Source organism: Panthera uncia, chromosome B1 (assembly GCF_023721935.1).
Source record: "Panthera uncia isolate 11264 chromosome B1, Puncia_PCG_1.0, whole genome shotgun sequence".
Taxonomy (NCBI): Eukaryota; Metazoa; Chordata; class Mammalia; order Carnivora; family Felidae; genus Panthera; species Panthera uncia.
In genome coordinates, this window is record NC_064811.1 from 61,203,464 (window position 1) to 61,227,091 (window position 23,628).

The 23,628-nt window shown below is 36.6% G+C and overlaps 2 protein-coding genes across 3 annotated transcripts in view; one reads left to right on the forward strand and one right to left on the reverse strand.

The window, feature by feature from the left end:
- The window catches only part of SEPTIN11 (septin 11), a 92,817-nt gene extending 89,753 nt beyond the window's left edge, over positions 1-3,064 (forward strand). Inside the window, exon 10 of the mRNA XM_049630693.1 lies at positions 2,775-3,064. Coding sequence (XP_049486650.1) covers positions 2,775-2,853 — 79 coding nt within the window. The 3' untranslated portion in view covers positions 2,854-3,064. The remainder of the gene's footprint in view (positions 1-2,774) is intronic.
- A 1,559-nt stretch (positions 3,065-4,623) lies between these two features.
- CCNI (cyclin I) overlaps positions 4,624-23,628 on the reverse strand; it is a 35,863-nt gene continuing 16,858 nt past the window's right edge. For both annotated transcript variants that reach the window (XM_049630700.1, XM_049630699.1), the window contains 5 exons: positions 16,565-16,693; positions 13,507-13,581; positions 13,212-13,352; positions 12,695-12,925; positions 4,624-6,187 (listed from right to left, as the gene is read on the reverse strand). In XM_049630700.1, coding sequence (XP_049486657.1) covers positions 5,738-6,187; positions 12,695-12,925; positions 13,212-13,352; positions 13,507-13,581; positions 16,565-16,693 — 1,026 coding nt within the window. In that variant the 3' untranslated portion in view covers positions 4,624-5,737. The remainder of the gene's footprint in view (positions 6,188-12,694; positions 12,926-13,211; positions 13,353-13,506; positions 13,582-16,564; positions 16,694-23,628) is intronic.

Genomic DNA, 23,628 nt, shown 5'->3' on the forward strand with positions numbered 1-23,628 from the left:
TGTGCTGCCCTCTCCATTGATTTGGAGTTTTACTTCAGGTGGTTCCTTTTCTCAGGTGTTGAAAAAACTAATAGGTTCTCAAGTTCTCCTGGCTGACCAGTGAAGAGATGTGAAACCATCCCAGGACTAATTATCATCAATAATAAAAATCATTTGCTTATCCCTAGCTAGATTGTCGAAAAGAAAAGCAAGAACTGAGCCAACTGAACGGATTTCCATTGGTAATGGGCTTTTTATTTTTCATTTGGTCTTTTTAAAAATATTACTTGATTTCAGATACAGATTGCCTTCTTGCTTGCTACAAGTGTAGTCTAGATGGTCTACTTGAGATTGGCGCATGTATGAAGGAGAGATCTTCTGAATCAGTATTTGCTGAGCTGGAGCGGAAAAAAAATTAGCTCATCTTCCCAATATGTTAGACCAAATCCCCCCCCCCCCCCGCCCCCAATCCAGTGTATCTACCAAATGAAACTTCCTTCTTATTGATGGGTTTTTGCCTATTGGCCTAGCTTATAAGTAAACCGTTCTGGATGTCTGAAAAACTACAGAACCTTCACTGTATTTCAATGCTGTTTCTACACCAAACCTTTTGCTTTGCAGATGACTGTCCTTTCCACCCTGGAGACAGTGGTATCAGTGTGGATCCCTTTGAAGATCCTTGCACTTGAGTTCTTAAGACCATGGCATTTAGTCCTTGTGACTGGTACCATCTGGCTTTCAGATCAGTCTCTAGCAAGTAGCTGAAACCCCCTTGGCTATCGAAGGGATTTAATGTGTTGATTTGAAAAGACTAATTGTAGTTTTGCATAGTTGCACTACAAGAAGAAAAGATGAATTGTGAGCCTAGATATCGACTCACCTCCCTTCCCAACCTTCCTAACCTGACAAGTAGCTATACAGAAATGAGATCTCTTGGCTGTCAGTGGAATATTGTTGAAGCACAAATGAAGATCTAACCTCTGCCTCAAATCAGTTACTTGCAGTGCTGTGAGTTGAATGGTTCATGTAGAAACTTTCAAAATTACAGCACCTAGATCAGAGGAGGCAGAGGCTATTATAAGGAGGCTGGTCCCTGTCCCACATTTAAAACAAACAAAAACCCAAAAGTGTGTATGGGGTAGTGTAGAATAATAATTGTTCAGAGTCCAACTTAACCATGCATTCTCTGCCCAATGCTCTTAGAACTGTGAAGGCGCCATTCTAGCACTCCTGCCCTTTATTCACATCCATCCACCCACCTTCCCCACCCTGTCCCTCTCTCTCTTTACAAACACTTTATTCTCTATACTGTACCAGGCCTACATTAGATGCTGGGAATGTAGCCAAACACACTGAATTGCACTTGTCTCTGTATATCTTATGAACACAGCAAGTTTTTGGAGCAAAAGGTAAGCCCTTTCAATGCTAAATTGCTTAAAGACATTGTATTCTGAAAAGCAAAAGCCCTCTCCCCCACCTTGCCCAGATTGCTTTTCATTGATTGCTTAAGGTTGCCCTTCAGTCTGGAGTGTCCTCTTTCCTAACAAAATAAGCTGTTTCTGAGAAATGAGAAACCAGTTCACCGGGCCTATACTTTTCTACTACTCTGCTGTTGTGTAACACATTAAGATCAACAATTCTGGCATTTGATAGGCTATGAAGATTGTACTTTATAGTCAAGACAAAGGGAGAGGTTTTTCCCAGTTCACCCTTAACTCAGAAGCTCCTGGAAACTAAAAATGAATTGTGAGCGCTGCCCAAATTTCTCTGGTAAGATATTCTTGGTTACCTCTTATTACACTTTTCAATAATAAAGGGCTTGCAAGACAGAGGTCTCTATCCTACACCTGGGTCTTAGGCATATTGTTACATCATAGAAACCATAAACTCATGGTGAGTGAAAGCTTTAATTCCTTGATGCAATCTATGCTATATAAGCCTGTACTTCATCTTTTCTGTCTTAGTGAATTTGGTCAAATCAACTTAACTCAAAGCTTGCTGGACTCAAATCCAGCAAGGTTTGGGGGGTTGGCTATTTTCAAGTATTCTCAATCGCATTTCTAGGTTATTTTGCAGGACTAGACAACTCACAAAAATTATGATTAGTTTTGTAAAACTGGTTTTGTTTCTGTTTTTGGTAGACCTGTCGTCACAATCTGCTCCATACCATGGCAGATCTTGGTCATTTTCCCTCAGTCCCAGATACATACACAGGTCTCCTGTGCTTAAATGTGAATTTATAACTGCAAATGATGTTAATGTTTAACAAGAGACAAGTGTTAAACTCCTCACTCTCCTACAGTCAGCCCAAGTGACTCAATTTCTCCCAGATACTTAAAAAGATGTTTTATTTTCGAGGCACCACCTAGTGGCCAAAGCTCAAAACATTATTTAATAACAGGAACAGGAGACATTCTATTAACAATTTAAAGGCTAATTTCAAGAATTTTGGAGGTTTCAGAAGTAATTACATTAGACAACGCCTTGTGTTATCAAATATAAAGGGCAAAGGTTTGAGTTAGAAATTGAGCCTTATTAAAAATTCTTAGCTATGTGGCATTAGGTAATTCTCTAACCCTCAACTTGCTAACGCAGACCAGGGGTAGGAGTTTTCAGGATGGTTGTGAGACCATCTGGCATAGTATCTTCCCTTTCCACCTGAAAATGTACAAACTACCTTTAGGACAAAGATAAGCTCCTTACCATGTTGGCCTAGTATCAGCAGTCACATTAAGTGAAAGGCCAGTGTTGCTCTGGGCAGTAATGTTCAAGCACGACTTACTTTCTTATTTCAGGAACTCCAGAATGAGTAAATTAGGAAGCTTGAAAATCCAGGTATGTAGAGTACAGCGGACACACATATGTTGTTTCTAACAGAAGAAAAGAAATACTACCTGGGGGACAGGCACCAATGTCTTAATTCCAACAGTGGAGATGTTAAGCTCCGTCTCATCAGCTCAACTGAGTGAAGAGCTATGCTCTAGCTTCCTTCAAACCAAAGGCAGTGTCAGCAACACTTGTGGCAAAATTGGTTTTACCTTTTTACTGGCATTTGGGAACACTCCCCATTCCCAGCCTTCCCCCTCCCCCACACTAATACATCATCTGTGGAAAAAATTCAGTTCTCCACAGATAACTTTATACTCTCAAATTGAACAAAAAATATTTAGCTTCTTCGCTATAGTCTGATCTTCAAGAGGTAGAGCATTCACTTTTTCTGTTAAATGAAAGATTGGATAATTTATACCCGTTTATTCCCTTGCCTTTGTGGAGGTTTCATGGAATGATAGGCTTTCTAACCACGTGGAGATACCAATTACCCATAAAACTCAAGTTTCCAAATACTGAAAGAATAATTTGTGATGTGATGCCAAGATTTAAGACAAGTAACTCGGGACAGAGTAATGAGCAGGAACATATTCAATGAAAAACTCCATGCTGTTCAAGAATATTGTGCTTTTTCTGTCTCGATCCATGAGTTCAGGCTCCTCAGAGCCAAGAACCCATGGTAGCTCAGGTCTCTGGAACAGTGAACTTTTTGAAAAGGGTGCTCAGGAAGGTCTGGTCCCCTAAGTACCTTCATTTAATTGAACTATGGGTTAAATAGCTTTGAAGCATGAAAGCTGGCAGCCCAACCATCCCAACTCAGTTTCCCATAAGAACTACCATGTTCTGGGGCACCTGGGTGGCTCAGTCAGTTAAGTGTCTGACTTTGGCTCAGTTTATGATCTCTCGATTCATGATTTCGAGCCCCACGTTGGGCTCTGTGCTGACGGCTCAGAGCCTGTAGCCTGCTTTGAGTTCTGTGTCTCCCTCTCTGCTGTCCTGCTTGTGTGCACTCTCTCTCCAAAATATTTTAAAAAACACTTTTTTTTAGAAACAATACTATGTTCCAAACTGATTTATCAGTTTTTGGTAAGATTAGAAAACCTCAAAGTCAACTAATTAAAATCTTATTGCCCTCTTATATTCAATCTGTAGTGGCTGGACTAGAAATATTCTGATGTTAAGAGTTTCATCCCTAGCTTGAACATCTGTTAAATGGAGGTAGGGGGGATTAAGTGCCATTTATTTAACAGAAATGGTGAACACACGTAGCTGTAAATTTCTTAGAGCTCCCCAATGCAGGAGAATTAAGTAACAGACCAGATGAAAATTAGGGTAAGTGTGATTTTTTAAAATGTGTATCTACAAAGCCAATCTCTTGCTATCTTCACCCATAAACAGTTCATGTTTTTAAATCTTCCCTCCCACTGCCTGTACTTACACGGAAGTAAAAGTTTCCCATTTGAATGGATTGCAAGGTTGTGCAGGCAGTCAAACCTTAGTAATTTCAAAGAAGTCAAGTGGTGACCTAAGAATACTCTTGCTCTGCTAAACCAGAACGAAACCAGTGGGCTAAAAATGATGTCATCCAGACATGGGTGCTCTCACAAACCATTCCATCAAATGAAAATTTACTATTTGGAAGGTAAGAAAAAGAGATAATAGAAAAATTCTTTACGTCAAAACCTACATTCCTCAGTCACATTTAAATCCTGTTTTATTTTCTGTGAGCATATTTTGGGATTTTTATCCCAATACCAGTGTCTAAGCAATCAGGAACTTGTACCTCTTCACAAGCAGAAAAAAAGTTAAAGATACAAAGGTTAAGGACAACTTTTATTGCTACCAGAGGCTTTTTATCATCAGCACATGGTTCTGACTGCAATACCTTCTTCAGACTGCACAGGGAGCTGAGGATCCAGAAGTCATTAAGAGAAATACAGGGAGGGTGAATAACTTCCATCAAGAAAATCCTAATAGCTTAACATAAATCTAGGGCACTGAATTCAGTTATTACATGTTATAGACCCGAATCATAGAGCTGCCCCGACATCTAGACAGTCTCTCCTACTGATTACAAATGAATGAAAACTGATCAGTTACCAAAAAAAAAAAAAAAATCTTAGTTGTTACAGGTTTCTTTGGTGAGCACCTGGATACATGAACTTTATCACAAATTCTTTTATATAAATTTCAAAAATGCTTTCAACAAATCTAACCATATCCTAATTACATGCCACTTTTAAGCTTCAATTTAAGAAAAACAAAAATAAAAACAATAATTTTGTTTCCAGACTCCAGGAATTGAAATAAGAAACACAAAATCAATGTGGTAATGTCAGTCCTTTTTCTATTACCACTTCTCATTCATATGGGGCAATTTTAAAGTACCCTTTTGGGATTAATTTGAATAATGGATTAAACATGGCTGTCACACTGAAATGAATTTATTCACTAAATTGCTAAAAAATAATTTTAAGGGTTTCCTAATCAGTGGAAGTCAGGCTATAGATCAACATGCATAAAGTTCATTTAGTATTCAATAAACAAGCAAGCAAAAATGAGGAAAATTAAATCAGGATGCTGGTGACAGAGTGTGCTAGCTATGAATTTTGGAACTTAAAACACTTGAATATAAATTTTTGACATGGGGTCAATCTCCATTACATCTTAGCAGAGAAAAGAATGGAACTGACAAATACTAAAAAAACTTAAAAAAAAACGATCTTTTTTGAAGTTTCTAACTTTTTTGGTCTTTAAATGCTTAAATAATGTTGATTATAATTTGCTACCCAAGTAAATGGGTTTTTTTCTGGCTCACTTCAAATCGGCCTGATAAGGTATGTAACTTTATAGAACCTTTCCTGGTTTTCCATGTTCCTAATTCCCAGAGTAGTCTACCTTAGTTTGCACTTGAAGGTAACACTTGAAGCTACATGACAGAAACTGGCTGCAAAGGTGGACAAGGAGAGGTATGTCCCTCTTGCCTTGACAGATCAGTGCCACAAACAGAACCCACACTTTCTGAAGCATTATCTTCATTATAGAGCCGTTTGATTCCATCATAGAAGTCATCCACTTCCATTTCCTCTACTTTGCGTTTAGCAGAGGTATGCTTGCACCCACTGGCAGCTGGGAGATGATGGTAGAAGGCTGCTGCACCTCTGACTGGCACTTCTGGTTTGCTGTTGTCCTTGGAGAAATCTAAATCTGGGCCTGGGACAGAGGAGGGATGTAATCTGAACACTCCTTTGTCACAGGTCACCAGGGTGTGCTTGAGGGGACGGTAGACATAAATGGAATTTAGAGGCAGGGAAGACTGCAGAGAAGAAAGGTGATGTGCCACAAGCTCCCGACAGTGGATCAGCTGGGAGCTAGCCATCTGGGCCAGGAAGAAAAAAAACAAAGGTTGATCGTTTAATTAATATACTGGCAGCTTTTCCTCACTGCGCCCTCTGTCCTCCCCAGCTTTGTCTCTCCCCACATCTTCTACTTGAAATCCAGCTATTCCTCCAGTCTACCCATCATCTTCTTAGGGATTATGTCCAAATCTGTACTTCTAAAGGAAGTCTCTTTGGAACTTTAATTCTGTAACTGCAATTATATGCAACATCTTCATGAAAACAGAAACTATTCTCTTTTGTTCACTGTGTATATGCAATGTCCACTCTTGTCCAGTGTATTCCTCTTGTCTACAGGGCCCTTCACTCTACCCTCTTTGCCACTTCCAATCTCTTCATGAGGACCAAGGAACAGATAAACACAAAATTCATTAAAAATTTAAGGAAAAAACCAGAGGCACAAAAAAATTTAAGTAAGGGATGGGGAAGATCATCTAGCTAAGAATTTAGAACAATTTAAGTATTTTGTTTTTAAAACAGCAAATGAGAACTTTTGACAAATTATATTTTTGTAGAAATTAGCAGGCTTGACAACTTTAAGAAGAAATGTTTTTAATTTGGGGTTTGACTAATTTCTTCTTAACCTTCAGGATAGTTCAGGTATCCTTTCTGAAGCTACCCTTAACTCCTCTTGCCACCACACACCCAAATTCCAGGGCCATCTATATCTATTTCAACCTGTCATTACACACCACATCGTATTAAAATAATCCATTAAACATTTACTTTTTCCATTACAGACTATAAGCCCCCAAAAGGCAGCCATTGTATCATATTCATTTCTATTCCCAAACTTTCTTTTCTAGCACAGTGACTATAATAGGAGGCTTTCAAGGAGTCTGATTAGTCTCTCTGTCCTCCTTTCCCTGTAATTATAGCTCTAGTTAAAATAATCTTCCTCTAGGCAACATACATTTCTTCCCCTATTCAATTTTTTTAGCGGCACCCCAATGCCTACCAGAAATAAGCTAACCTCTTTAGCTTGGTATAAAGGCTCTCTACAATCTGACCCCAACCCTCTTTTTCAGCCTTATTCCCTGACTTACCCCAATTTCTGCCAAACAGGCCTGCTTTCTCTATTCTGTGTAAATCTTGCCCTTTCTTACTTTATCCTTGCTCATCCTGTTTCTACCTGTTAAAACTGGATTACCAATTCCATCCAGACCTGGCTAACTGCCACCACCTCCAGGAAGCCTATTTAAACTATTAACTATCGGGGTCACTTTCTAGTCTTGTATATTTTACAAGTATTTTTGGACATTTCTTAACCACATCTTATTTATACCTATATAACCTGCAGTACACAGCATAACTATGTGAAATACCAGAGAGAAAATAAAGTAATATGGTCTGCGATAACAGAAACATATTTGGTCACAATACTATTTTTATCTGTAAGAATATTATTTGTTATGCAGGAAAGCATCAGTGGAAAGAAGAAATCAACAGCAGGTGCTTTCACAGTACAAATGTTAAAATGCCTAAAACTGTCAGAAATAATACACGAAAATGACCATTTTTAATATCTACCGTTTTGTTCACTAAATTTTTTCCTAGTTTAAAAAACACTAGGTAACACCTTAAGGGCAAAATACTATTAACTAGTCTTAGAATTTCTTTTCTTCCCTTAAAAGAATTTATAATACTTAAAGATAGTCCCCAACTATTAAGCTTACAACCATAGGCTAGGGCTTATCATGTCTCAGGGATGCAGAACAAGCTGAGTCATGCTAAGAACAGTGGAACAAAAAACACAGAAGAGGAATGGGGCTTTAAAAGTTCTTTAAAGAAAGAGGTACCCTAGCCAATGCTTCAAGAAGCCCACAAAAGAGTGGTAACAGAAATGAAAGACACAAATTGGGAAATGAAAAAAGGGCTAGAGTATAATACTGTTCTTTAGCAAATGACTAATGCTCGGGGGCCCACAAAAGTATCATAAATACTCTCATGCCTTGGCCATGGGGCATAATACCACAGCAGAATCCTGAAAAGTAGAGTTCATATAGATGCTATTGGTTTGAAAAAAGACATGTATTTCAAGTAAAAGGAAGAGTATGCCACTATAATCTTTCTCTGTGAAAAAATTAATAGATTTTAATAGAACGTTACACAGTTGACCCTTGAACAACATGGGGTGGTTATGGGCACCAACCCCCAAAGTTGAAAATCTGCATCTAACTTTCAACTCCCCAAAACTTTATTAAACAGCCTACTGTTGACCAGAACCCTTACCAATAACATAAATAGTTGATAAGCACATATTTTGTGTATGCATTATACACTTACAATAAAGATGGAGAAAAGAAAATGTTAAGGAAATCGTAAGACATATTTATAAGAGCGTACTGTAAAAAAAAATCCATTTATAACTGGACCCATGCAGTTCAAACCTGTGTTGTTCAAGAGTCAACTGTATTTTAGAAAATGACAGAGCTAGAAAGACATTATTCAAACCAATACCATCTATATGAACTCTATTTCCATCCAATTAAATCCTTTTTCCAAAATAACATATCAAAAGAAATTCCTTCTAATTTACTACCTGAATTTGTTCTACGTAAGAGTATGACCCTTGCTGAGATCCAGTGGAGGAAACAAAACAAGCACATAAACTGGAATTACTACAACTTCATACACCAGACAAGTCCTCTAATGAAACTGTTTTAAAGTGAACTCATTCTAATTGTAGGATGTTAAGAGAACATCTATTGTTATTTTTCATGACTACGTTCACAGACTTCAAATACGGTAAACATTTTTAAGTATCGCTTGCTAAGAAAACAAACACAACTGTAATGTAGCTCACCAAGGAAGGTGGGGCAATTATAGGATAGACATCCAGATGGGAAAGGGGCGAAGAATACCATCACATAAATGATAGGTTTTGAAGGACCCATGTTTGGTGGACAGCATGAAGGACTGAAAACACCTGCTGCAGCAGTCTGATCTTAGGCACCTTAAAGAAGAACTGGGAGATCCTGGTGAGGAAGGCCTGCTTCTTTAATTCCCTACTCTAGTTAAAAAATTTTTTTTTAATTTTTTTTAATTTATTATTATTATTTTTTTTTTTTGAGAGAGAGAGAGAGAGAGAGACAGAATCTGAAGCAGGCTCCAGGGCCTGAGCTGTCAGCACAGAGCCTGACACCAGGCTCCAACCCACAAATCACAAGATCATGACCCGGGCTAAAAGCTGGACCCTCAACCAACTTAGCCACCCAGGCACCACATAACACCCTCCTCTAGTTTTAAACTACTGGAGAGAACATCAACTGTGACTACTGCTTGGCTAGGGACTAGGAAGACCACCACACTCTTTCAGCAAAGTTAACATCCTGAGATTCTCAAAGGTGGGCCACATCAGTTAGAAAGAGGAAGATGTGAGTACAGCTACAGAAGTAGGGCAATGAAAAAAGGGGTAAGAGAAAGAGGTTTGGCCATCTCAAAATGGCGACCAACATGTAGCTAAGAGGCAGGGGTGGTCAACTAGGAGGGAAGCTTGCCTTTCAAACCAGGGAAACTTTGTCTGAATTCCAGAGGGAACAAAGGCAGAGCCAGTGACAGTGGCCCCCACACAGCATGAAGTATCTAGGATAAAAATGAGCAGTCCTCTCAAACCAGGATACTGGGAAACATGTTATAAGTAATTCTGGCATGGTCTCACCAATACTCCACAAAAATTTCCTATACTAGACCCAAGAATCCAGGAGGAATATTTATTTGAACCCATCTAATTACAAAGATATTAGACCTCGTATTCCTACCTAAACACAAATGAACTTAGCAAACATAGCACTGAGCCTTCAAGAATCCAGATCCACCAGGTTTAGGCCACATATGTTGGCTATCAGTCCCAGGTGGTTTTAGAGAACTGTTAAGACCAAGTACCAAAATCTCAAGTGCTGTGACAATTGTTTTTATCTTCTCCGTTAGAATTTGAATACTACACGGGGCAGAACCTTTTTTTTGTTTTTTTACAACCACTGTATTCCCAGTGCCTGGATCACAGATTTTCCAGTAAAAGTTTGTGGAATATATTTATGTATGTATAAGAAAATTAAACACTGGTTTTCAAACTATATCCAAACAACATGCAGAAGGGAAGGGGCCATGTTCAGACTCTGCATCCAACAGGTCTCTGCCCCAAATACATTATTACAAAGAAATACTTTCCTACCTTACATTCTGGGATTGTGTGTGTACAAGATTTTACTGGAGTCAAGGGAAGGATTCCAGTTCTAAAAGAAATTCTGAAAACCACTGAACTAAATCTTTAAGGTTTGTATGGACAAAGCACTGGTCCTTTACTAAGTAGTCCTGTGGGTCTCTGAGAAAGTACCAAGTACCCTGAACTGCAGATTTAAAATAAAGGAGTTGAATGGAATTTCTAAGAAGATCCCTTCAAATTCCAAGAATTCCAAGTCTATAATACTACTTCAGTAAAAAAGGAACAAGTTTCAATGAACATTTTCTTAACACAAAACACCAGAAGACTTATGAAAGAGAATAAGCATATTTCCCAGTGTTTTTTAGAAATAAACTCAAAGCTACAGAATACATACGCTATTTATAACATTCTTATTATTTATGCTTCAAAGTCTGTCCTTTCTTTTTGACAGTAACAGTTCATATAACAACTTTTCCTGTACTAGCTTTGGGAATTAGCACAGAGATCAAGTCAGAGCATTTAAAGATGTCATTTGTCCCAATAAAAAAATGAAAAATGAAATGTAGAGGTTTTCTATTAACGTCCCATACCCCACTTCCACAGTCTAATGTAAATGATTAACATTCAACTTCACTTTCCAATACAATAGATAAGCAAAGTAAATTTCCTGTACCACACTATTCTCTTCTATGATTTGTGATAGTTTCTAAAAATTCTCACTAAATAGCAACTATCTCCTAGAATCTACTTTCACTATAGCATTAATTTCAATGGAAAGAAATACTTTTCAATTATAACAATCTAAGGTACGCTAGAAGAACTTATCTCAGGGTGCCTGGGTGGCTCAATCGGTTAAGCGTCTGACTTCAGCTCAGGTCACGATCTCGTAAGTTCATGGTTCGAGCCCCATGTCGGGCTCTCTGCTGACAAATAGCTCAGAGCCTGGAGCCTGCTGCAGATTCTGTGTCTCCCTCTCTCTCTGTCCCTCCCCTGCTCACGCTCTGTCTCTGTCTCTCTCAAAAATAAACAAACGTTAAAAAAAAAAAAATTGAAGAAAAAAAAATCTCTCTCCTGTAAAAGAGAAACAGCCTGTGTTTCTAACTAACATCATATGCCTATCTATCCCAGGGATATAGAACAAGCTGACCCATGCTAAAAACTAAACAAAACAGAAGAGGAATGGGCCTCTAGCTAATATACTGTGTTGATCACCAACCTTTTATGAAAAGACCCTCAATCCTTCTCTGCTCACAGACTAGGGCCTAAAATTTTCAGAGCTAAGAGGTAGCACTGAGGTATTTCTATGTCTGCTAAATTTCACAGTTCATATCTATGACATCAATTATAAGCATCTTACAAAACACCAAATTCAAGTATTATTCTCATTTTTCTTTAATAGTATTCTAAGTTTTATTAGTTCAATAACTGAAGCTCTTTGCTAAGACTAGTTTTTTTATTATAAAATATACTTTAGCTCAGAATTTAAGTCTCTTCTCTAAATAAAATCCAATAAAATATATCAGAATAACTACTACCAAATAAGAATAAATAAGGACATATAAAGGGAAAGTGAATTCATAAGTCTTTTATGGACTCAGTTGGCAGAGGCATATGGTTTGCAGATCTAAACTTTACATTCTATTGGGTGACATAAGATTATTCAAAGCATTTGCTAACATATAGTACCATTACTAACTATCCATTTGAGAATTTTCTCCATTAAAACTCTTACATTTTATATAGATAGTTGACAAAAAATTTAACTGGCCTGTAAAATTTTATACGAATTTGCAGATAGAAGTGATTGACTAATTTTAGGCAATAATAGGAACTACCAGGACAAAACCTCTTTCAGAAAGTTAGCTTCTACTTGACAAAGTCTAGTACAAATACTTCACTTTCTAGTCAATTATTTGCTTGTCTAAAAAGCAAACTTCTTGCCATTTATGTTTTTGATTTTTACAAAATAAGCGAAGTATAGATGTACTATGGTGAAACCTACAAATATAGCTAAGAAGGTTCTTCATACAAAACTAAAGGACAATATATTATAGAGAATCTTATTAATTTGTCAAGATTCTTAAAAATTTAAGTAACTTAGAAGGGTTGAAAAGAAGCAAAAAAAATACTAAGCTTTACAAGAGAAAAAAGTTCACCTAGCCCGTAAGTTTGAAGTGTATATTACTTTACTCTTGTCTCCTCTTAAAAGCAGTTTGCCATTATAAGATTAGAAATGTCTCTTAGTTTTATAGTCATCTAGCAACCCTACGTATCCCAATGAGAGATGAACTTAAAATGAACACTTAATTTGATTGGCACCTACCTGTGCTTTCTGAAGCAGTTCAATTGTAAGAGGAAGCCAATCAGGAATAAGTTTCTCCATTTCCAAACTAACCATGGCCAGAGCAAGCATGGATCCTTTGAACTGCAGAAGTTGGTTGCAGGCCATACAATGAAGGAGTTGCTTGGTAAGGACTGCCAAATGTTGAGATGGGCTCAGTTTGGGCAAACTGAAAAGTAACTGAGGCCTAGCTGACACTGCAATGGCATGGAACTGAAAAGAAATCGTAAGAACATCATACTAGTTTTATTTAAAGTTTTAGGTAAATTATGCACAGAAACTGATATTAACCTCAGGTATTACTCAATTTCTTAAGTCTGTAGTTTTAGTTTCATGTAATTTGACATATGTTAATTTCCCAGTTTTCCTTGGTTATCTATAGTAATTTTTCTTTTCCTAAAAATCACAACAAAAAAAATGAGTTGGCAATCTACTTTCTAGGTTACTAAAATAAGACTACATATTCAAATAAAAATCTGAGAGATTCAGGTATACTTACAATGTGAAGAAAATCCAATGGCGTAGCTGTGTGAAGATCCCAATTCAACTTATCCAGAATAATTCTCTCCATCCTCAGAATTTCAGATGAAGAACATCCACAAAAACTGTCTCTTGCCAACACCTTTAATACTGGAATTCTCTGTCAAAAGCAAAGAGGAACACGGCAGGGCGAAGAGGACAGAAAAAAATAAGCTAATTTTCAATTTTTGTTCACATAAATAGAAAGCAAGCTAATAAATGGAGAGAAATTTTCAAGAAAAAGACATAACTAATCTTTAAAGGAAAATATTTACCTCATCCTCCTCAACAGTCTTGGCAGCTAGGAAAAAACAGCTGATTGCAATACAACTCAAGTATTTTGGGTGGGCCTAGAATTTTGAAGAGGAGAAAAAAGCAACTTCAGTGATTTTTCAAAAAGCTGTAAGAGTTTGTTAAAAAAACAAACAAACAAAACTAGATATACAGGTGAGACAGTATGCACAAAATTCTAAGGAATAATTAATCTGATTCCCACCCATTGTTTTCTAAGACCAGGACCAACTTTTTTAACTTCACAACCCTAGCCATACTATATTCTATGAAAATACTATACTACATTGCTAGAAATTCAACCAATGCTAGTTAGCTAAAGTTAAATTTCTATCCAGCAAAAAAGAATTTAATTTTAGAAGACAATTTTTTATTTAATAAAGTTCCAAAAATTAACTCTTTGTACATGTGTGTATTTTTTGAGCTAATTTTAATCTTACTCTCTTTACCTGTCACGTCAGTAATATTAACATACTAGATGTTAGGAGAATTAAACCGAAAGAATATAAAAAAAAGACTATAAACACATTCGAAATGCTTTAAAAATTATAGGTTGGCAGATGAATAGAAATTTTCTAATTAAGTGTCCACAAAAACAAGTGTGTATTGTGTGTGTGTGTGTATATATACATATATACATATTCATATATTCATATGTATATGCATTGTACATATACATATATACATATACATATATTCAAGTTCCATAAGAAAGGTTCCTAAATACATACAGAATCAATTAGTAGGGGGGAAATCTTTCTAAAGGGTTTAACACACATAGGAGGGCTTGAATTTGCCTGTTTTCCTGATCTATGACAAGGTAGGCCTACTTTCTATCTTATTGGTAGTATAAGAGTTTGCCAACCCAGCATCAGAATACAGTTTCAAATAACCAGAACAATTAAGTCCAATTATACTGAATGACATAGATGTAACATAAATAAGCCAGCCCTGTTTTGACATTTATTTTATACTCAAATATTACATTCCTGTGAAATTATGGAAATCTTCAGGTAACCTGATGCAGCTTTGATTAACTTATTTAATAAACACGCCAGTGACCACTGCCTTAAAGTGGCATACTGTCTAGAACCTTCTAGTCCTCTGCCTACATGAAAAATAACAGCTGGTTCAAAACTATCAACATTTTTAGGTAATCATTAATATTAATCAGAATATTATGATTTAGAAAGCACTTCCAAAAATATTGTCATGTCTATTATGTCTCAGCAGTTAAGGGACATCACACAAGTGATATAGGAAGTGAAGGCAGATCTTGCAGCTAAGACCATTTTCCAGGCTCCCTTATCTCCCCAAGTATACAACAGACCAAATCCTTGAGGTAATCAGAGTTCACTACAAAGAAGAGCCCAATAGTTAACAACTTTAGGTTAGGTAATGCAACCCTTAAATCAAGGGCACCAATAAATTTTATAATAAAAAGAATCCCAATAGCAAGTGTGATTTTTTTTTTTTTTTTTAAAGAAACAGTAGTTCTCACTCCTGGATGTACATCAGAATCATCTGTGCAGTTTGTTTTGTTTCTTTAAATACAGACATCCAGATATCACCAACTAGAGATTCAGATTCAGAAGCTAAATAGGGCTCAGGGTTCATACTTGTTTAAAAAATTTAAATTTATTTAAGTAATCTCTATACCCAAAGTAGGACTCAAACTCATAACCCCAAGATCAAGAGCTGCACACTCTTCCAACTGAGCCAGCCAGGTGCCCCATCAGGGTCCATACTTTTGAATTCAAGAGCTACGTAGCATTTTCTTCTGCACAGCTAGGATTGAGGCTCCATTCATTGCTGCAGCCTTGTATGGTCTGCTTTTATTTAAAACATGAATACATATTTCAACACAGATTAACCACCTAAGAGAATCTTATGCTAATAACATGACAGGACCCATTAAATAAGAAACATGAAAATAATGACATTATACTTGGCAACATTCTCTAACTGATCCAGAAACTCCCCCAAATTTGTTTAAAATGTTCAATAATAAGGTAAGAACCTTTTCTGTGACAGAAGCTACAATAAGGTTATTAATAATTTGTGAAGGACATAAAAATCAATAAAGGACACTATCTTTCTCTGTAAGGGAGGTTAGCTATAGTAGGGGGAATGTGAGGGGGGGACTTGATACAGAGCTAAAAGTAGACGTCTCAGATTACCAACATTTCAGGCAATTAGTATCATTATAATTAAAAATTCTTTAAGTCTCTTAAGAGTACAAGTGTGAAACTTTATAAAAAGGTAACTGAGTGGCCATCCAAATTCTTCCACTGGCTTCTATTTTTTATAACAAAGAGTATAGCATCCCCGACACTGAATTCGTAGTTCCCCCAGCTTACATATTCCTAGGCATACAAATGACAACAAATGATTTACTCTTCTACTTTTTCATGCCTTGCCATTAAATGAATGCTGTATTTCTGATTTAAATCAATTGAGGGCCTACTATGACAAATTTCACATAATATAGCCAATGATATATTATACCAACAGGGACAATATAAACTTCTTTATGTATTTTTGTAAGCTGTCATTCAACAAAAACATAACAAACTTATTTTACGTTGTTCATCTTGTTATACTCCAAATGTATGCCTCTAGAATGTATTTATATATTTTCAAAACACTACACAATATGGATATTCAATAAATAAAGAAAAAAATGTGCAACAGGCTTATACTTTTCTAGTCTAGTTCACTGTCCACTTCTAGTACACCAATGTGTTTAAAGACAACGTTCTGCTGATATACGGTATTTAAAATCAGGAAATCAAAAATTTCACAGGTTAAGTATAAGTTATGAATACTTGTAGCAAAAAGAAAATTACAGAATACAATTAGAAATATTTCCAAAAATGTAAAGCAATGGCAAAAAACATCATGTCTTAATAGGCACATATACCATTTCCAGGAATGTTTTCCACTCTTTTTCACTTTCCAGAATGTTTACTAATTGCCCCTGGTTTAGCATATAAACCCTCAAACAAGAGGTTGTGTTTAAGTGTATCCTAAAATATTTACCTTTACAGTAGCTAAAAACCTGTCCAAAAGACTGCTAGCCAAAGCAAATGTTTCTGGGTAAAGGTTGAATTGGTACTTGAGTTTGGCCAGCCACTGAATCACTTCATCTCTCTGGGATGGAGAAACATTCTATAAGGGAACAAGTAAAAGAGAAAGAGAAAAAAAAAAAGAGAGAGAGAGAGAGAACAAGTGAAGTTCCAAGTTACCATCAAGAATGAATTCTCTCTTATAAAAGGTTAGCAAATGCAATGGAATACATTTAGATGCTAAAAATGTTAACTTTACTCAAAATCTATCAAGCTTGAGATGAATGAAGATAAAATGTTATTTACTGATCACAGCATTTATTATCAATATCCACCAGTCTCTTTTTCTTTATTAAATAATCTTCATTATGTCATTTCACCATATACTTATACTTCAATTAATCTAAGGTGTCCAGGGAATATATAACACTTTAAAAGTTTAGGTATCACTATTATCAACTGATAGTAACTTTGGAATTAAGTTTCCCAATTCTAGAGAATAAGAAAATACAGGGAATTTCTTTCTAAGGCAGCAAATAGCCATTAAACCATCTTAGAAAATACAAATGGAGTATGGCAATAGGATTAATAGCCCATTAAAATTAAAACTAAAATCAACAAGAATAAATGAAAGATACCAGTGACAACAGATGAATTACAAATTTAAAGATCACAGAAAAATACTGAAGAGAAAATCACCTGAATTAATTTACCAATGGAGATATTACTATACAAACATATAATGTTACTGCTTCCTATATATTAAACTGCTTTATAGGCTTAATTTTTAGATGGTATACACTTTAAAGTAATTATTATTTAGATAACTTTACCCTTGAGTTTTGCAGGCCCCACAAAAAAAAATAAATAAAACCTAATACTTATAATAAACAAAATAGATCTGTAAGTACTACTTCTGCCAGGTAAACACAACAAAGTACAGAAATGACTGTGATTAGTGGAAAAAAGTATTTTTAGTAAGTGAGGGTTCCAGACAAGTAAAGGTTTAATCTTTAACCCAGATTATAAAGCACTGCAGTCTTTATAATCATAACCATTTTAGATGGAAAGCTTTTAAAATATATTATTTATCTAATTCCTTAGAAAGTAGAAAGGTCATAGCTTAAACCTTTTTCCTGATTACTCTGGGTCAATTTTATGAAATTAATTCTTATAGCACAGAAAGATACATTAAGAGCTATTAAAACATGGAGGGCTGAGGTGCATGGGTGGCTGAGTCAGTTGAGCGTCTGACTTCGGCTCAGGTCATGATCTCGGCAGTTTGTGAATTTGAGCCCCACTTCGGGCTCTGTGGTAACAGCTCAGAGCCTGGAGCCTGCTTTGGATTCTGTGTCTCCTCCTCTGTCTGCCCCTCCTATGCTCATGCTCTGTCTCTGTCTCTCAATAATAAATAAACATTAAAAAAAAAAATTTTTTTTTAAAAACATGGAGGGCTGTATATCTTAACAACTTTATCTCCTCCAAGTTTAAGTTGGAATTTCTCTCTCTCCTCCTGGCTTTCTTTAGTCTTGTGAGAAATACATGACTTGCTGCTCATTAAAATCTCTGCCATTGAACTAGCTAGCCAATTTCTCATTTTTTTCCAACTTCTCTGTCACTTTTCACTTTGGCACAACATAGTAAAGTGTTTCTTAGTGTGGGTCAAACCAACTAATCACACTTATTATCATTTTTACATCTAACTCTAAACCCAGTTTTAACTGGTATTTTAGAAGATTAACTGCCATATCTACCTTCTGGTCAACTCCTTTTGTCAATAAAGAATGACCCTAGAATACTACACAAGAAATACGGACAAGAAAATGAGATAAAAATGGTTTACAACCTCTTATGTTAACATCTCACCACCAAACTGGTGTTAAGACTATGACCAATAATCTGAAAACATCTGACAATCAAAACATTTAATTCAGTTCATATTAATAAACATTTAGTGTCTATCATATGACACATCCTGGGAATACAATGATGAATAAAAAAACTTCCTATTTAAACTCTGAAACTTAAAGTCTCATGGTGAGGCAAACTTAAGAAAATATCAATCAACTGTGATTAGCGTAAAAGAGACGTATGTACGAGGCACTAAGGGAGCATACTGGAAGGGCACTTGGTCCTGTGTGGAAGTAGAATGAAAGCTTCTTATAAGAGACAACAACACATCTGCATCTTAAAAAGTGAGGAAACAATATGATCATTTTAAAGGCACGGAAAAGAGCTGTTTTTTTAAGCCTGTGAACTTTACTCTGAAGCATAGGAATGATGTTAACGCAGAGGAAATAACCTATTGTTAAGCTCTTCTGACTTACAAATAAAATCAAGGTGGGTGAAAAAGACTGCTAGAAACAGATACTCTGAGAATCAGTGGTATAATGCCACTGATCAAAAAGAAACATAAGGCAGTTCATGAAACTGAAGCTATGGGCTTGACAGGTTCTGGGTGCATAGAGCAGCAAGGGAATTTATATCCTGCACAGACTATTGTCCAACATGACAGAGGAAACTGGAGTTACGCTATTAGAACCAGGAGCTTCAATTCTCTCTCAAAGAGTCTCAAAAAGGTGGCAAAACATTATCATCTGGAGCTGGAGCTTCTTGAGAAAGGCGAGAGGAAGCAGACACAGACTGACAGCTAGGCCCTGAGTCAAAAAGCAGTTAGCATAGTCACTGGTTATAATATATCATTTTCCACAGAGCCCTCAGGTGCTACTTTAAGAACTAGTTCCGGTCTAGGGGCTCCCTGAGAGCCAAATGAAGGCAGTCATGATACTTGTATATGGAGAGACTTAAGCATTCAAGAGAAATTAAATTCCTACCAAGATGAGCTTTTATCTAAAATGCCAAAACAGAAAAGTAATGTTAAGCAAGCCATCCAAACAAATCAATGACATGGAAATACATTCATGCAAGGAGAAACAGATGGTGACAGAATCTGATGGAACTGGGGAAGTTTTAGGGAGGTGAAAGAACAATGATCTAGAGTATCAATGAAAGAACAAAGACACCATTAATTCCACCTTCAGCTCAGACATCTACACAATGGGGATAGAGGAGAAAAAGATCCCTAACTCATAAATTATATTACATAGTGTGTTTATTTGGTATTTTTGAATTAAACAGATAACACAAACATATAACTGTAAGAAGTGCCACAAAAGATGAACATAATGTGCTATAAGAGTATGTAACATAGGGAACATGGTTATATAGATTTCATATCGTAGCTATAAAACTAAATGTAGAAACAGAATGCAAAAGGCACTTAAAATACTAGTTTTGTTCTTTCCACTTCTAAAAATACCTGATGCTCTAGTGATGCCAGAAAAAATTTACAAAATATTACATATAATTTTTAAACCAAGTATAATACAACTAGTTATAAAAGAGATAACAGGATCTTTAGACTTTACATCTTATATTAAAATTTGGGAACAGAGCCAAGAAAGCATTCCTGCATGGCTAGTATTAATATCACTAGTCAAAATTAACAGAAATAACAACTACAACAAAAAACTCACAAAAGGTAACAGTTTAAGACTCACTCTTAGGGAAGTCATACTAACATCACTTTTTCAAATCGATTCAAGCATGTACTTATGAAACAGTAATATTATTAGGATAGCTTTAGAAAAATTAAGTTCTGTGTCTAAGTAATCCCATTCAGAAGGAAGGACAGAAGGAAGGACAGAAGGAAGAAAGGAAAGCAGAACTGCCTGCCCACCGCAGATAGTACTTCTTGATCAAGGGATGTTTTCTTTTCCGTGGATTCCTCAAATAGGGTCAAGAGAGTTCAGTTCATTGGTTAACAGCCAATCCTCAAGAGAATTTATAATGCATTGATTCAACCTGGTAAAACATAGGGCTTTATATTTCACATGTTACATTCTGATCATTAAAATACAAATCCTCCCCAGCTTTAAACTCTAAAAGGCTCACCATTACCTAAAAGATTAAGTACAATCCCCCAGGCATGGCATACAAATCCCTATGATCTACCTCTCCAGCCTCACTCACCTTCCATCTCTTTCTGCCTTAAAATTCATACTGTAAGGATAGCACTTGTATATTTATAGTCCTTCCTTGCTTCTGCCATGCTATTTTATTCTATCACTGCTCCTCTGTTCATACTGTTCCCTCTGGTTGGAACACACCCCTTCTCTTTTACCTGTCCTATTATTTATCCTTGAAGAGCTATTTCAATGGTCACTCCTCACTACACTTTTCCTAGTAATTCTAGTTGAGCAAAGTACTTTCCTCTGCTCCCACAGCCTCTCCTGTCACATCTCTAAAGTTGAACATTAAGAAAAGTTACATTTCTGCTTTTCGCTATGACAGATTAGGTAATAACCTACAGTCCAGCGGAGAACTAGAAAAGCTATTCACCACCACCACCACCACCACCACCACCACCACCACCACCACCACCTGTTTTGAAGTCATCAGAACTTCTAGGACCACCAGGCTTTGCAGATCTAAGATCCTGGATGCGAGGTACAGGTATCCTCAAATTTCAAAAGTCCATGTTATGTCACTTAGCTTTTACTGAAAATCTACATTAGTACATGAAAAACTCTGAAGAGAATTTTCACTTTTACGAAAAAAGGCAAAAAGTAAACACAGCATTCAGCACTTGTTTTGCAACAAGATGTTAAGGAGATGGTGATGGTACACCCAGAGCAGCAGATCGGTACTGCCAATCTCCTTTCCCCAGAACTACACTCAGTATCTCAGCATCAAGCCACCATGGCTTTGAACATTGTCTGAGAGCATCAGTACTATCTTGAGTTACTTTGTCCATCTGTTAGCAAGATGTGTCCTAAGGTATCAGAAAAGCCAAAGAGATGGTCTAGGAACACTCAAAAAATTTCCCTGATAAGTTAATGGTAATTGTTTCTTCACTTCACAACATTTCAGCTTACAAAAGTTTTCACAGGAGTGCTCTATTCACTTTTGAGTATGGGGAAACCTTAAATGAGAGGAATCAATATTCTATAGTAGTTTTCCTTCAGGGCATCTGCCCCTCCTGTGAGTATGCCAAAAGACTGAGTATGGGCAAGGAAACCTACAGAGCTTTTGAGGCTTTTATAGGGCTAGAGACAAAATATGGAGACTTGAGGAGCCAAGAACCTAGAGGGACAGGGAGGGTCAGAGAACTAAATGTGACACTCAGTTGATTTCCCCCTTAATTTTGAAATGAAATTTTAAGTTTATTATTTATTTATTTTGAGAGAACTAGAGAGCACGTGGGGGATAGGCAACAGAGGGAGAAAGAATCCCAAGCAGGCTCTGCACTATTAGTGCAGAGCCTGACATGGACCTGAACTCATGAACCATGAGATCGTCAGTGACCTGAGCAGAAACCAAAAACAGGACTCTTAACTGAGCCACCCAGGAATCCCTTGAATGAAATTTTCTGAATAAAATTCTGAAGTTGGGAAGGATAGAGATGTAAGAAGCTAAGCAAAAGCCTCTGAAAAGGAAGAATGAGTTCAGCACCCTTCAGCAACCTCCCAAGTTCTCAGGTGGAATTCTTGGTTACACTCTAGGAGGGGGGCAAACCATAGGGAGATGAAGCCATACCCAACTGCTGCCCAGACTTCAATCAGCACCATCTCTGACTGGGTTAAAGTGATTCATCTCCTACTCAGTTTGCCCACCAAAAAAAGACTGAACCCTTCTGTAACAAGAAAACATCTAGAGCCTTTACAATTTTTCATAATGTTCAGCATCCAATTAAAAATTATTGGGTATGCTATATAGTATAATGCTAAGCAAAGTCAGTCAGAAAAAGGCAAATACCATATGATTTCACTCATATGTGGAATTTAAGAAATGGAACAAACGAACAAAAGGGGAGAAAAAGAGAGAGACACACAAACCAAGAAATAGACTCTACTACAGAGAACAAGTTGATGGTTGCCAGAGGGGAGGATGGTGGGGGGGGATGGGTGAAATAGGTGAAAGGGATTAAGAATACACTTATCTCGATGAGCACTGAGTAAGGAATAGATATACCGAATCACTATATTGTACATCTGGACTCTAATATAACACTGTATGTTAACAATACTGGAATTAAAATTAAAAACTTAATTAAGAAAAATTAAGCAGGTATGATAAAAGAACGAAGTGACCAAAAACCAAGAGAAAAAAGGGATAGCAACAAAAAGACCTAGATCTTTGAAAAGGACTTAAGGGACACGTGGGTGGCTCAGTCAGCTGAACATCCAACTCTTGGTTTCAGTTCAGGGCATGATCTCATGGTTCATGGGACAGGGCCCCACATCAGGCTCTGTGCTGACAGTGCAGAGCCTCTGCTTGGGATTCTCTCTCTCTCTCTCTCTCTCTCTCTGCCCCTCCCCTGCTCGTGCTCTCTTTCAAAATAAATAAATAAACATTTTTAAAAAAAGGAAAAAAAGGACTTAATATACAAGAAAATAGAGGAAAAGCAGGAAAATAAATGAAAAAATGAAGAATTTCACTAGAAAAATGATACCTATAAAAAAAATCCAAAAGGAAATTCTAGAACTAAAAAATATAGTAACTGAAATTAAGAACCCCATGTGAGGCAAATGAGACATGGTTGAACAACTACACTTCGAGGAAACCTTAATTTTAAATGTATATCTTAAAGTACAAGAATCAATTTTTTAAGCATCTACTTCAAGATAAAGAGCAGCAAATTACACAAAGGTAACAGAAGCAAGAAATGAAAAAAAGAGCAAAACTTAAAAAGAAAACAAATGTGTGGGGTGCCTGGGTGGCTCAGGTATCCAACTCGACCTCAGCTTAGGTCTGGATGCCACAGTCTTGAGTTCAAGCCCCACAATGGGTTCTGTGCTGGGTGGGAAGCCTACTTAAAAAAAAAAAAGAAAAAAAAAAAGCAAATGTACAACAGGGAGTATCAACAGAACTAAAAGACTAATCCACAGATCTCTAGAAACACTAATCAAGAAAAAGCACAAATCAATAAGTAAATGAAAAAAGAACATCATTATGAACTTTTTCAATGTTAAAAAG